Genomic DNA, 14547 nt, shown 5'->3' on the forward strand with positions numbered 1-14547 from the left:
TCCTTCCATGCTTCACTTTTATTTCCCCTGTGGCCACGGTGACATTGCCATTTCACATCCAAGATATACATTCTTAGAACAACGCCCATATCCTTATATCCCATTACAGTTATTATAAGTATCTCTAAATACCATGTATGCTCATCATTACTTCCATATTATAGTCATTTCTGGACTTGCCACGAATTGGCACATGGTCGAGACTGCGACACACTTTTGGGCAACCGTGGGCCCAATAATCATGGAGCCAACCAAATTGAAGTCTCATTTTCTTTCAGTGATCCAGACATCTACATTGCTTTTCATTATTCCCTTTCTACAACGGCTTCTTAGTCAATACTTAGAAAATGAGTCCTTTTCATTGTTTGTGAACGCTGTGTCCAAATGAGCATTCTTAACTTTTCATTAGGAAAGAGTCTTTTTGTAACATGTGCAGGCACCCAGGCTATGAACAGCCAAGTTCAAACATAGCGAACAGTTGAGATAATGAGATAACGGCTGACAAGTGGTATTTAAAGTAACTTACTGCAAAAAGATTGCACATTGCAAATAATCATGTGCAGGGTTTCAAATCCTGTAACAATGGGTGTTTTGTCTTACTTGCTTTTCTTTTGTTCTCGTGGTTTGTGCAATGTCAGCACTGACTGTTCTGAAGTAAAGACAAGCAAATGCAGTAGGTAATAGAAGCGGTGCTTGTATTTTTTCCATTCAAGTTTTTATCTTGAGATAATTGTAGGCTAACATGCAGTTGTAAGAAATAATACAGAGGTCTCATGTACCCATTACTCTGATTCCCCTAGTGGTAATTAATACCTTGCACAGCGATAGTACAGTATCATAACCAAGCTCATGACATTGATAAAGTCAAGATACAGAATATTTCCATCGCCACAAAGATGCCACATGTTTCCCTTTTATAGCCACAACCATTTCCCTCCTTCTCCCGCCTCCTCCTTAACCCTTGGCAACTACTAATCTGTTCTCCATTTCTACAATATTGAATTTCAAGAATGTTCTATAAGTAGAGTCGTGTAGTACGGGAGCATGGGGGATTGGCTTTTTTCCCACGTGGCATAATTCACTTGAGATCCATTCTGATTGCTGTTACCTATCAATAGTTCATTCCTTTATATGTTGAGTAGTATTCCATGGTATGGATGTACCATAGTTCGTTTAAGCATTGTTGAAGGACATTTGTGTTCTTTTCAGTTTCAGGCTATTACTCATCAAGTTGCTATAAACATCCAGGCACAGGTTTTTATGTGAACGTAAGTTTTCAGTTCTCTAGCTTATGTGTCCAGAGTGTAATTGCTGGGTCATATGGACCAGCTTTCTCCATCAGCAATTTTACCATTTTACATTTGGCATTTCCACCAGCAATATATGAATGATCCAATTTCCTTGTATCCTTACCAGCATTTTGGTACTGTCATTATTTTTTATTTGGTCATTCTAATAGGTGTTTAGTGATATCTCACTGTGGTTTTTATTTGCATATCCCTAATCGTGAATGATGTTGAACATGTTTTCATGTGTTCATTTTCCATCTACATATCCTCTTCAGTAAAGTGTCTGTTCATGATATTTGCCCATGTTTAAATTGGATTGTTGTGTTTTTTCTTTAATCTTGAACATTGAGTTCTTTATATATTTAAGTCCTTTGTTAGCTACGTGGCTTGCAAATATTTTCTCGCAGTCCACAGATTGTCTTTTCATCCTCTTAACTGGGGACTTTCATATTTTAATATTTCTGCTTAACAGACAAAATATACTAATTTTTACTCTTGAGCCTGCCTCCCATTCCTCTCATGTATTACCCCCCTTACCACAGAGAAGATGAATGCTCTGGGGTATCTAAAAAGTATTGTTAATTAACCTACATAAAATGGAACCTACACGTCATAGGATGATGAAACACAAAGTTAAAAGTTATTGTTTGAAAAAGTTACTTTGAAGAAAACAAAATAGGACTACAGAAAAATATAAAGGAATAATACTCTCACTACCCCAGATCCACCAGAAGTGTTCATTGTAGAAGGAGCATGAACACAAATATAAAGGAAACAGCGGGGCCAACACCATTCATGGGGTTAGGAAGCTAGGCAGCTGGAGGACAGAGATGAGAAGAACACTTTTCATTTGGTACATGTTTATGCTTTTAGAATATAAACCTCTTTAAAAAAAAACAACACTTTTTTTTTTAAAGATGGACTTCCAATTTTGGTAGTGACACTGTGGCAACTTCTTTCTGAATTGTTCCACTTCTTTCCTAGAAACCACAGAAAGCCACGAGGACAATGAAACAAATACGTGCACAAGCAACAGACTTAAGATTAACAACAAGAAAACCTACAAACTATGAAAGTGTAGCTCGTAGCACCTGAAAGGAGCGGAACTGCTTGTGGAAGCTATAACAGTGTGATGTGGGGGAATGAGGCATGTGCAGGGGACTCAGTAATAGAAAGGCTCAGAAATATACTCTGAGATAGGAGGAGGCAATACACAGAGTTGGAACTACTGTGAGATGAGCTAAAACAAACAGGCCGTGGATATTGGGGTAGTTATCAAAAGGTCACACAGAAACTGTTCAGAGGGTTCCAGAAAGCACCACCTTCAAAATATGAAGAGAATACCCAAGAAGAGAGTTGTGTCTCTTAGCAGAAGCAGATATTAAAGAAAGGCAGTGAGAGCTCAAGTGATTAGATCCTGAAAGGCAGAGGAGCAATGGATGCACAGAGGCACTATATTTTCGCTGTAGCAAGAGAGAATAGAAAACTTAAGCTGAGAAACCTGGAAAGCAACTACCAACAAAAACGTCCTGCTTACAGTTGGTCCAAGACAATTCAACTCCTTAAAATGTGGTTAAAAAAGGGAAACAAACATTCAGCACTATAAGAAAACTTCTTAAAAAAAAAAAAAAAGAGGAGAACTTCCTAGTACATAACGGAACTCACAGCAGAATACAATTAGAAATTCACCAAAAAATATTTTGCCAGAGAGTACCTGAAAAATACAATGCAAAATTATTTTTGTGAATTAAAAAAAATTAATATAGTAATTGCAGCTGCAAAGAAAATAAACAAAGCAAAAATATAAGAAACCATGGAAGAAATATCTGGACAACAGAGAAAAATTAGAAAAAAAAGGAACTCAGGAAAGAAAGAAACAATCAACACATTTCTGAATAAACGACAACTATTACATGAAGCACAAGGGAGACTACATCCGAAAAAAAAAAAAAAAGTCTAAGGAAAAGAGTGTAGACATGTGAAAAATAAAAAATATAAATAAAATAGAAAAGAATTGCAGAGTAAATGACAGCCAAAGAAGACAGGCAACAGTGATTGAACTTATGCATAATTGGACCTCTTCCCAAACTCCAATTCATTTATCCAACTGCTTAATTCAACATGTCTACTTGGATGTCGACACCCCAAACTCTTACATATCTAAAGCTGAACTTTCCTTCCAATGAGTTCTTGCAATCTTGTCCATCTACTTTCTTGTTTCTCAAGTCAAACTTCTTGAAGTCACCTTTGACCCTTTTCATTCGTTTACATACGACATTCAATACACCAGCAAATCTCGTTGCTTCCATCTTCAAAACATATCAAGCCATTTCTCAGACTCCCACTGTTATCACCATGGTCCAAGCCATCATGATCTCAAGCTTGAATTATTGCAATAACCTTCAAATTATCTTCCTTCTCTTAACTCTTATGTCCCTGTTTTCAACAGAGCAGCCAAAGCGACCCTTTAAAATTTAAATTGGATCACATCACTTCTCTGCTAAAAACACTCAAAAGTTTTCCTACGGCACTTTAAATGTTATACTTTGAATCTGATCATTTACTCTACAGATATACTTGCACACACACAAAAGACAATTGTTGCTACATTATTTATGATAGCAAAATAAGAGAAACCAACCATGTCCATCATTAAGTGACTGTTTAAATGAACTACGGTTCAGGGAATACTTTGCAGCTTTTAAAACAAATACAGATACTGATGTTTTTGTGTAGGAGGTGATAGAACCAGGTGAGCCAACGATCTCACTGCCAACTAGGAAAAGATGAATAAATTACAAAGATCATATTTTTAAAGGCATCAGAGAATTGGGGAAATCATAAGAATTAAATGGACTAGAACTCTGCAGAGAACTGTGTACAAACAATAGGTCACCATTTATTTCCCTGGTGGTATTTGTGAATTGTGGGTATGGGCTGAAGGTCAGGACTGAAATAGGCACCTTTGAAAAATCTATAGCTAACATGATACTTAATGGTGAAATATTAAAGACATTTCCCCTAAGATTAGGAAAAAGACAAGCCTGTCTGCTCTTACCACTTCTATTCCACAATAGATTAGAGGTCCTACTGATTGTAATAACACAAGAAAAAGAAATCAAAGACATAAAGATGGGAGGGGGAAATAAATTTATCCCTTTGCAGGACATATTTTTTATATACGAAAACTCTAAGAAATCTACAAAATAACTGTTAGAACTAATATATGAATTTAACAAGGTCACAAAGTTAATCTGTCAAAAGAGCTGTATTTTTTATGTGACAGCAGAATACAATTAGAAAACAAAAGTGAAAACAATTTTATCTACAATAACCTCAAAAATATAAAATACATAAGAAAAATAATTAACAATCATGGGCAAGACCTCATCTCAAAAAACTACATGGTATTTCTGAAAGAAATTATAGCTAAATAAATGGAGACATACGGCTTTCATAGATTATAAAACCTAATATTCTCCCCCAATTTTTCTTATGATTTAACAAACTTCCAATTATAATTCCAGCAGTCTTTTTTGTAGAAACTGACAAGCAAATTTTAAAATTTATATTAAAATTCAAATTCAAATAATCTTGAATGTCAAGGCAATTACAAAAAATGTGGAAGACTTTCACTGCCTGGATTTAAAGACTTACTATAAAATTATAATATTTAAGACAGTGTAATATTAACAAAGGAATGGGCATACAAATCAAAGGACTACGATAGAAACGCTAGAAACAGATCTGCACATATATGGTCAACTAATTTATGAAAAGCTGCAAAGCTAATTCAACTAGGAAAAGAAAGTCCTTCAAGAAATAATACTGGAACAATTGGAGATCCAGATAGGGATAAAAATGAACCTCATCCCTTAACTTACACTACACAAAAAAATTCACTCAAAGTGGATCACAGACCTAAAGGTAAAATGCAAAACTATAAACTTTTCCGAAGAAAACATAAAATAATCTTTGTGGTTTTGCTTGACCTTCTCAGACAAGCTTGTAAAAACATTCTCTAAAATTATCAAAACCATGTGCCTAAAAAAGGCTATGAGAGACAAAGGAGAATTTCTTCTTAAGATATTACTTTGCATCTATCTAATGAGCAAAAGTTATGCTTCCTAGTGTGGGCCAGGATATGAAGAGCTAGGCAATCCCCTCAACTCAAAAGAAAAGACTAAGTGTATAATGTTATATCCTTTTTGCAAGGGTAACACAATAATATAAACAATTTAAATGTTCATCTTCTTTGGGAACTTCCACTTTTAGCAATTTATTCTGAGGAAACAATCAGGTAAATGCAAAAAGCACAACCACAAAATACATATGCATACACACGATAATGTTCACTGAAGCATTGGTTGAAATAAAAAAAAAATTAGCAGTATCCTATATACTATCTTTGCAAGGTATACTATATTTGAAAGATATTTTAAGGACAAAAACATCTACTGCAACGATTACTAATGTCCTTACTGTGCAGTCAAAATGGATTTCATCATCATTAAATAACACCAGCTGAAAATATAGTGCCAGCTAAATTCGTAAAGTCCAAGTTTGCAAGCAATTTTTACAACTGCCTGGTGTTAACTGTGATTTGGATACTAATTTATTATGCATCTTCATAAATTAAAAGTAACTGCATTACATTTGTCTTTCCCAATCATTACAAGCATTTATTTAATATGTATTCCGAGGATTTTTTTAAACCATGATGAAGTAACTAGCACTTAAATCTCTGCTTCCAAAAAGGCAGTTAGTTGCAAGCTGCACTGTATTTCATAAAAATATATTTCTTTTGAAAAACCTTGCATAAGACATAATTGTTGTTAGTTTAGGAATTCACAAATGACTACATCGTTTGAGGGCAGCAGGCATGTTCCCCGTGTTCTAACACTGCACTTAAGATCCAAAGAAAGAAAGTTAACGAAACATTACCTTCTCCGGTAAACCCACCTGCTAAGGCCACATACCTTGATTCTTGCTTTCTCTATAAATTCTAGAGGGGCTTTTCCAAACTCAAATCCAGCTCCAATCCAAGGAATCCAGCCCCTTATGCACGGAGGTCCCTGCAAGTTCTTCCACTGAAGGAATAACAAAAGAGCAACGCAACCTAGGATTATAACCACTGGTAGGAAAATTAGTTCCATGTTTTTGTCTAATATCTTCCAGAACCTAACGTGGCACTTGTTCGTTCCCTCTGGAATAGCGAGGACCCACCGGACCTCACAAACTTTCTGCGGCAACTTATACAGCTTCCTCGCCCTCCTAATTGTAGCCTCCTTTCCCCGCCCCAGTTTTTAGGTGACTTTCGCATCGTCGTTCCCTCCCACCTCCACTTCTCTTTCAAGTCTCGGCCAACCGGGACAGAATGCAGGGGCTGGACCTACGTCAGGGGGCGGGGGCGGAGGGGCGGAGCAGAGGAGGGTAACGAACACGCGCTGTTGCCAAGGAGACCGAGGGGGCGGAGGCTCAGCGAGCACCACGCTTGCGGCCAATCAGAGAATGCGGCCCGAGAGGCGCGGAGCCCGTGGGACTACATTTCCCAGAAGCCTCGTGGGCTTGCGCTGTTTGTTTTTTTTTTGCTCTCGGTCCTCTGGACCACTGAAGCCTCGGGCTGCTAGGAAGGCTGCGTGTTCCCGGGGCCGGCCAGGCGGAGCCGATCGAGGGAGATGGTCTCCGCCGCGCCATTCGTCGGTTGAGGAGCGGCCGCCCTGGCAGGGTGGCAGGCCAGCCGCAGCGCGGGGCGCTGGCCACAAGGCGTGCGTTGTCGTCCTGACCTGCTGCTGAATGTCGGTCCCAGGGGATGAGGAGAGGCTTTTGCCGCTCGCCCAGAGATGGCCCCGAGCGAGCAAGTTCCTACTGTCTGGCTGCGCGGCTACCGTGGCCGAGCTAGGTACCCGGTCGCCCACACCTGGGCCTCTCCAGCGAGTCCTTGAGGCGCCGCGCTGGGTGATGGTGGCGGGGAGGGAAGGACCGGCAGGCGGCTTGGTTCCCGGGTGTTGCGCCCTCTTCTTCCCCACGTGTCCGGCAGATGTGGCAGGGTGGGGGCCAGGCCAGCTTTGTGAGGAGTGACTGGAGGTCACTAAGGTCCTTGCCCTCCGATTTCGCCTCCCCCAGAGGTGTGCTGTGGTTCCCGATCGTGGAGGATTTAGAAGCTTCGTGAGCTGTCGTTCCTCAATAGGAAATCATTTTCCTTGTAATGAGGATGACCTTTTTAAAAACACAACCCACTTTTCATCCTTATTGAAATCATCTCTGCGATTTATATTCTTACACAGCCTCATTATATCACTGTCTTTTGGGTCCAAATTGTGGACCCACCTTGTGGGACTTAAGTCATTAACCTATCGCTTATTGAGCATTTATCTACTCAGCATCTGCCAGTTGACCTCTTGAGCTTAAATAGTCTGTACTGTGTTTACCTTGCAAGATTCTGAGAAGTCAGTAATATATAAATGCTAAATCCAAGAAAGGGCGCCCATTAATTATGACATTATTATAATTACTGCAATGTTAAAGACTGTGCAGATATCGTTAAAAAGACCCACCCCTGACCTTATAGGCTGGTGGGGAGACAAGGAGAGACAGACAACTACATTGTGCTTATTATAATGAAGGTATTATTAAGTATCATAACAGCGCATAGATGGACAGTTACATCTGCGTAAGCAAGTCAGGGAAAACGTAAGAGGCCACCTAGTGCAGAATGAATGATAATGACCTTGCATGAGCAGGTGGTGTTTCTTGCAAGGATTTTGAGACTAGAATGCCTGTGTGTTCCCTCTGAAACCTCCATGTGTATTTTAAGATGACCCTTTCATTTTCCGGCCTATTTAAAACAAACAAAAAGCAACAGCTCTGATGTGTTATCATTTGTAAATGTTTGTGCTGGTCTAAAATGAGTTTATTTTGTACATCCAGTGGAGCCAGCACTTGATCTGTTGTTTTGCCCTTTGCACTCCTCCACTGTTGCCCTTTGGACCCTCTACTTTTTTTCTTTCTCTTCCCAAAGCTGATGGAGAATTATTTTTGTACAATTGATCAACTTTTTAAAAAATTTAAAAGCAGATTGCTGAATGATTAGATATTTCCAGTTGTTGTTTTTTTTAACTTGATGTTTCCCACTGGGACCAAGAGCTTTTGTAAAAGAACATTCCTTTTGTTAAAAATTGGTGGAGAATTGTGTGGGTGATAGGATGGGAGGTGGAGGAACCAAAATATGAGATGGTTTTGAGTGCAAAACAATTTAGGATCAGAACCTGAAACATTATTTAGGTAACCAGCAAGAAAACCAAAATTATCTTGAGAGGTATAACCTATGCTAATATAGAGGCTCCTACATCTTAAGACTTCAGATTTCATGTTTCATTACAGCATTGCTTGAATTCTCTATATGTAAATTACTTCTGTTTTACGGAAACTATCAGCAAGATACTAACTTTTCCAAAGACCAGTGGTAATATTTACTATTCTCTTCCATTCCTGTGTTTTCTTTTGGAAAAGGCGTAGCTATGGTTTTGTATCAGTTGGTAGTCATTGAAAAGACTTACGTAATGTCAGTAATGTTCATCAACTTATCTGAATCTGGTTATTTCAGTTATTCAGGACATTGTGTGTATAAAGTTATGGGCTTGATCTTCCTAATGTGGGACAATTAGTTTCACTCAGTTTCAAGGTAAAAGGTCTGTCTCTAATTCAAAAAGTAATCATTAGAAACAAGATTTTCAAGTATAGTTGGTACTTGTAAAGAGGCCATGCATAAAACTTATCAATGCTGGAAAAACAACCCAATATGTGCCTTCATTGAAAGACTATTGAGCATGCCACCATTGTATATAAAAGATGACATTATAAATTCCATATTGCATCTTCTGTATCTCAAACATCAGGTCAGTGATTCATCTGCAGGTGAACATCACCTATGAAATTATAGAATTCAGCTTCATCCAGCATTTTTTTAAAAAGATTTTATTGGGGAATTGGGGGAGGGGAACAGCGTTAGAGAGTTGGGGAAGGGGAACAGACAGGTAGACAAATTGCTGTTTTCTTCAGTCTAGTTGTCGCTTCACTGGCCCATGTTGGTATGATCATTGAGCTCTTCCTGGGTGAGGCAATCGGTCGCCGGTCATTGGTTGGCCGCTCTCGCCTGCTGCCAGCTGCCCCTACTGGCTGCCAGTCACTCATGTAGCTCATGGCAGTCCACTGCAGCCCCGCTGGAGCCTACACCGTAGCTGGAGACTCACGGCAGCCTAGCTCCAGGTTGAGCTGTTGTTCATCATCTTAGCTGTAGAGGGCGCAGCGTCACTGGTCCTCCATGTGGGATGCGAACCGCGGCCCTGCTGCTCAGATCTGGCGCTCCCAAGCGAGCTCTTAACCAGCTGAGCCACTTGGCCAGCCCTCATCCAGCATTTTTTAAGAACTTAGCGTAAGTAGTACAGTATTTAAAAGTCACATTAATCTTAATCATGGTTCCAGTCCAGAGGACATCACAAACTATGGATACCTAAAGTTATTCCCATTGGAAAGCAAAAATTAAGGACAAAAGTTGATTTTAGACTGAAATTTCTAAATATAAAGAACCCATGGCTTGTCACTTTTTTCTCCCTGGTGATCTGTGGGTATTCTAGGACAGTGATTCATAAATTTGGGAGTACATAAGAATCAACTGATTTCTAACTCCCCATCACCATACTGAAAATTCATAGGCATGGAGCTGGAAAATCTGTAGTTTTTAACAATATCTCTCGCTGATTTTCATGTTTTCTAAAATTTGAGGACCACCCATCTTGTGACTAAAATATTAGTCCACTGATTTTAGATTTTTTGTTTGTTTCTCTGAATATTGTGGGTTTCCCCCTTGTTTTTTTGTTTTTTGTTAGCAACCTTTCCCCTCGATCTCACAAAAACTCGACTCCAAATGCAAGGAGAAGCCGCCCTTGCTCGGTTGGGAGACAGCGCAAGAGAATCTGCTCCCTATAGGGGCATGGTGCGCACAGCCCTAGGGATTGTCCAAGAGGAGGGCTTTTTAAAGCTTTGGCAAGGAGTGACACCCGCCATTTACAGACACGTAGGTATTTATCTTGATTCTGGCTGGTAAGTTTGTTATGAGTTCTGTGTTAGTCTCTTCTGCTTTTCTGTTTAGCCGTATCCAAAAAGCCAGTTAGTTTTTTCTGCTAAGGTGATAATGAATATACAGAGGGTGCCCCCCAAAAATGTATACACATTTTAAGAAAGAAAAACACTGTATTAAAATTGTAATACTCCATATATACCGATAAGAAAAGATGAATACAAGTCACATTTGACTTCTGCAATTACAAGAGGTGCTCAAAATGGTTACCATCAGCGTCATTTTAATACGGTTTTTTCCTTTCTTAAAATGCATATACTTTTTTTGGCACTGTATAGTCTCTTAAGAAGAAGAAAATTAACTCCCAATTATTATTAAGGAATTATTGCCTTAAAATTTTAGAAATGAGTACAGAAGTATTTAGCAATGAACTATCATGATGTCTGTAATGCACTTTAAAATAGTAAGCAAAAGAAATGAAGCCAATATGGCAAAAATGTTAGCAAATGATAAATATCAAATATAGATATGGAGGAAGTTATATCATTTTCTCTACTTTTCTGTGTATTTGAAAATTTTTCTAATCTTTTTAAACTTAAGAAGGAAAAAAGGAATAATTGATATTTTTCTCCACTTCAGAGACTTTAAACACAAAATTTACATTTTTTTATTTTCAAAGAAAATTAAAAAACAATGCCAAATCTCACCCATTTCTGTCCCATACATTAGAGACCAGGCTACTCTGAAAGAGAACAGGGATGACTCTCTAATCCAGCTCTGGCAATAGAGTAAATGCAAAGCAGGTGATGTTTTGCTTCAGTTCCCCAGGCTACCTAACTAGCTCTGCGGGCCTTTGGTGGCTCTTAAAGGAAAATAGTTGTAACTACATTATAGCAAATGAGAACGCTTTTGTGCTCTGCTTCGCAAGTGGCACTCAGAAAGTTAGGCGTTGTTTTCAGCTTGTGGATAGAACATAAACTTGGCTTCAAACGAAGGTAGGACAGGTGTGGCATTTTTCTCCTTTACATCCCTAATGTTTCCTCAAGTATGAAGGGATACTTGATCAGAAAACTGCCCAGTACTAATATTTACTGTTTTATTATTTTTAAAGCTTCAGTTCTTCAGATGAGTAAGTTACAGTGTATTCTTCAAGAACTATTCATCCAGAAGTATGCATAGAGACTATTATTGTTTTGCTACTGTGTATATTTTTGAATATCTTAAAATATTTCATTAAACTTCCTGAAATATCAAGAAAAACTCTATCAATATCATGTAGTGATTTTAATGGTTTTATTTTCTATCCTTTTAAAATATTTTTCTCCTTTGCTTCCCAATATTGTTTTGAATTTCACTTCTTTTCATTTATATTTTGTTGACCACCATTTTTGGTTTTACCATTAAGATTAATTTCATATATTTGATACTGGATGGAAAAATTACCGTAGTATAATAAACTATCTAATGAAGTTATACATGCTTATTGAATGAAATTGCCTGCTGTGTACCAAGCTCTGTACTAGGGCATATAGAGTAATGAAAACCTACCTTGAAAACTCATGGCCCGATGGAAAGATAAGAAAGAAAATCAAGTTAATTTCCAATCAATATGATAAATGCCTTATTAAATGTATGCCAGGGTAGTTCTCAGGGAACAGAGGAGAAACATGGCAGGTGTAAAGGAAAGCACATTAGCGCACTTTCTAGAAAACTAGTTTTCTGAGTTGAGTCTTGAAAGACTGAGGACTTAGCAAAGCAGAGACGAGAGAATCCATCCTAGTAAGATCAGACAGCATGGGAGAAGGCATGAGGCTGGAAGAGGCGTGCCACACGTGGAGAAATGTCAGGAAGTCTGTGTGTCAGAAGCATAGGGTGCACAAGAGGAAGAAAGAGCTAGAGAGGTCGGCTGGGCCAGCTCAAAATGTCCTCTCATTTTATAAAACACAAAGCTGAATTCACCTGTTTAATGATCTGTTTTACACAGTGTACTCTGGAGGTCGAATGGTCACATATGAACATCTCCGTGACGTTGTGTTTGGCAAAAGTGAAGATAAGCATTATCCCCTCTGGTAAGTTTTGTTTTGAAAATACTATGCTATTGCCCCTAAGACTTGAATATTTATCCACTAGATTTGTATAAAATTGTGCATTTGTACCAAAATTACCTCGTTATAGGCTTAAAATAAATATTTCCAATATAAATCCAAATAATTAAGCATTTACTACACATGCTATGCAAACATCCATGTACATAGGGATATATAAATTGTCTCTATATATTATTCAATATTTTAATATTAGAAGAATCCTCATGGAGCACCTTCTTTATGCCTTTTTCTCCTGAGAAATCCTGGGCTTTAGAGCCAGACAGAGAGGGGCTCAAATTCCTACTCTACTTCTGTGTAACCTGGACATTCACATATATATTATATGTTCAATTTTCTCAGATGTAGAAGTAATACCTACTGTCAGGCTTTTGTTTTCAGAGGATTAGATGAGATGATGAATGTAAACTGCTTATCACTTATAACATTTATAACAGAAACAGAGACAAGAAGGTTATTATAAATAATATACATAGAAAGCCTATAAATCAAGAAAAAGTATATAAAGAACACAAGGGAAAAATACGGAAAGGTTACCAACAGGCAATTCACAAACGAAGAAATATAAATATTCATTAAACATATAAATGTTTAAACTCACCAGTAATCAGGGAAATGAATTAAAACTGTCGTTTAGCCATTAAACTGTTAATGGGAATGTAAGTTACTATAGCCTTTTTGGAGCATAAAGTACCTATTAGAATTTTTAAATGTGTAATCCTTTGACCCAGCAACTGTGCATAAAGCCACACACACACACACACACACACACACACACACACACACACACACACAAAGATAGATTGTAGCAGTGTTGATAGTAGCAAATTTTTAAAATTTAAATGACTAATATTTGGAAGTAGACAAATTATGACATGTATTATACAGGGAAACAACACAGCTTTGAAAGAATGAGGTAAGTTTTATATAACTAACATATAAAGACACCTATCATATCTCTTCTGGGTTAAAAAAAAAAATCCAAGTCACAACTATAAGAAAAGGGCAATTAGCTGAATTTCACCTTCCAGGCAGAATCTCTTGGTCCTGGTTTTCAAAAATTGTAATGTACGGAGCTATACTAATTACTTTCCCAGGGTCAGTGATGGAATAGATTGGATTTTGGAATTCCCTTCAGAAGGGAAAGGTATAGGTAAGGAGTTCAAAGCAAGTATTTCACCCCGAAGTCAACTCTTGCGTGTACTGGCATGATGTCTTTTGTCCCAATCAGAACAATTCAGTCAGTCAGTCAGTAGGTATTTATTGAATGATTATCGTGTGCCAGTCTTGTAATTAATACTGAGAGTGTAGTAATGAAAAAGACACATCCCTGCCATCATTGATCTCACAGTAATAGAGACAGAGGCCAAAACCATTAGAATTATGTCACAGTCACAGCGGAGGTAGTGGTTATGAGATTCACAAAGAGAAAAAACAACGATAATGTACTGTGCTCATCTCTGAGGAGAAACAGCCTCTCAGAGGTTGTTGGTGGGCGTGTAAATTAATACAAGTTCTACAGAAAGCAACTTGATGGGACCTATCAAGTGTCCTGGAAATGTTCAGATTTCTTAGTGAAAAGTTATGCTGGTTTTAGGACTTATGGTGTACCCATAAAATTGAATGCTATTCCACTATTTTTTAAAATGAGGTGGCTCCCTGTGAACTGATAGGAATAAGCCTTTAAGATATATTATTAGGGGAAAAAAAATCAAAGTGCAGAACAGTATACAACCTGGCATTATCTACGTATGTGCTTTTAAAAAGGAAGATTTATAGATATGTGTTTTGGGTGCACAAACTGTCAATTGTAACTTAGTGTTTAAGACTGTGGGCTCTGCACTCTGGTGGCTTGCAATTACGTCATGGCTATACCACTCACTAGTTGTGTGATTGGAGCTGTCATTTACCCACTTTATGCCTCAGTTTCCTCATCTGTAAAGAGGAAAGAGGAAATACTAGTGTCAGGGTTGACATGAGAATTAGATTTTTTTTTAAAGATTTTATTGGGGAATCGGGGGAAGGGGAACAGACAAGTTGCTGTCATTTTGTTCTTCAGTCTAGTTGTGGAGGA

At 38.0% G+C, this 14547-nt stretch overlaps 2 protein-coding genes across 8 annotated transcripts in view; one reads left to right on the top strand and one right to left on the bottom strand.

Moving 5' to 3' along the window:
* The window catches only part of CYP39A1 (cytochrome P450 family 39 subfamily A member 1), an 80329-nt gene extending 73699 nt beyond the window's left edge, over window positions 1–6630 (bottom strand). The window contains exon 1 of one of the 2 annotated variants that reach the window (XM_019667517.1): window positions 6269–6630. In XM_019667517.1, the coding sequence (XP_019523062.1) occupies window positions 6269–6445 (177 nt within the window). In that variant the 5' untranslated portion in view covers window positions 6446–6630. The remainder of the gene's footprint in view (window positions 1–6268) is intronic. The other variant, XM_019667518.1, reaches the window with a different exon arrangement.
* Window positions 6631–6862: 232 nt separating this feature from the next.
* The window catches only part of SLC25A27 (solute carrier family 25 member 27), a 28401-nt gene continuing 20716 nt past the window's right edge, over window positions 6863–14547 (top strand). For 3 of the 6 annotated variants that reach the window (XR_002126771.1, XR_002126772.1, XM_019667531.1), the window contains exons 1-3: window positions 6865–7191; window positions 10178–10369; window positions 12353–12437. Coding sequence is in view for 4 of the 6 variants with exons in the window: in XM_019667531.1 (XP_019523076.1) it covers window positions 7086–7191; window positions 10178–10369; window positions 12353–12437 (383 nt within the window). In the remaining 2 variants the exon portion in view is untranslated. Of the gene's footprint in view, window positions 7192–10177; window positions 10370–12352; window positions 12438–14547 lie in introns of all 6 variants that reach the window. The other 3 variants (XM_019667532.1, XM_019667535.1, XM_019667534.1) reach the window with 2 other exon arrangements.

Source organism: Hipposideros armiger, unplaced genomic scaffold (assembly GCF_001890085.2).
Source record: "Hipposideros armiger isolate ML-2016 unplaced genomic scaffold, ASM189008v1 scaffold_499, whole genome shotgun sequence".
Classification (NCBI taxonomy): Eukaryota; Metazoa; Chordata; class Mammalia; order Chiroptera; family Hipposideridae; genus Hipposideros; species Hipposideros armiger.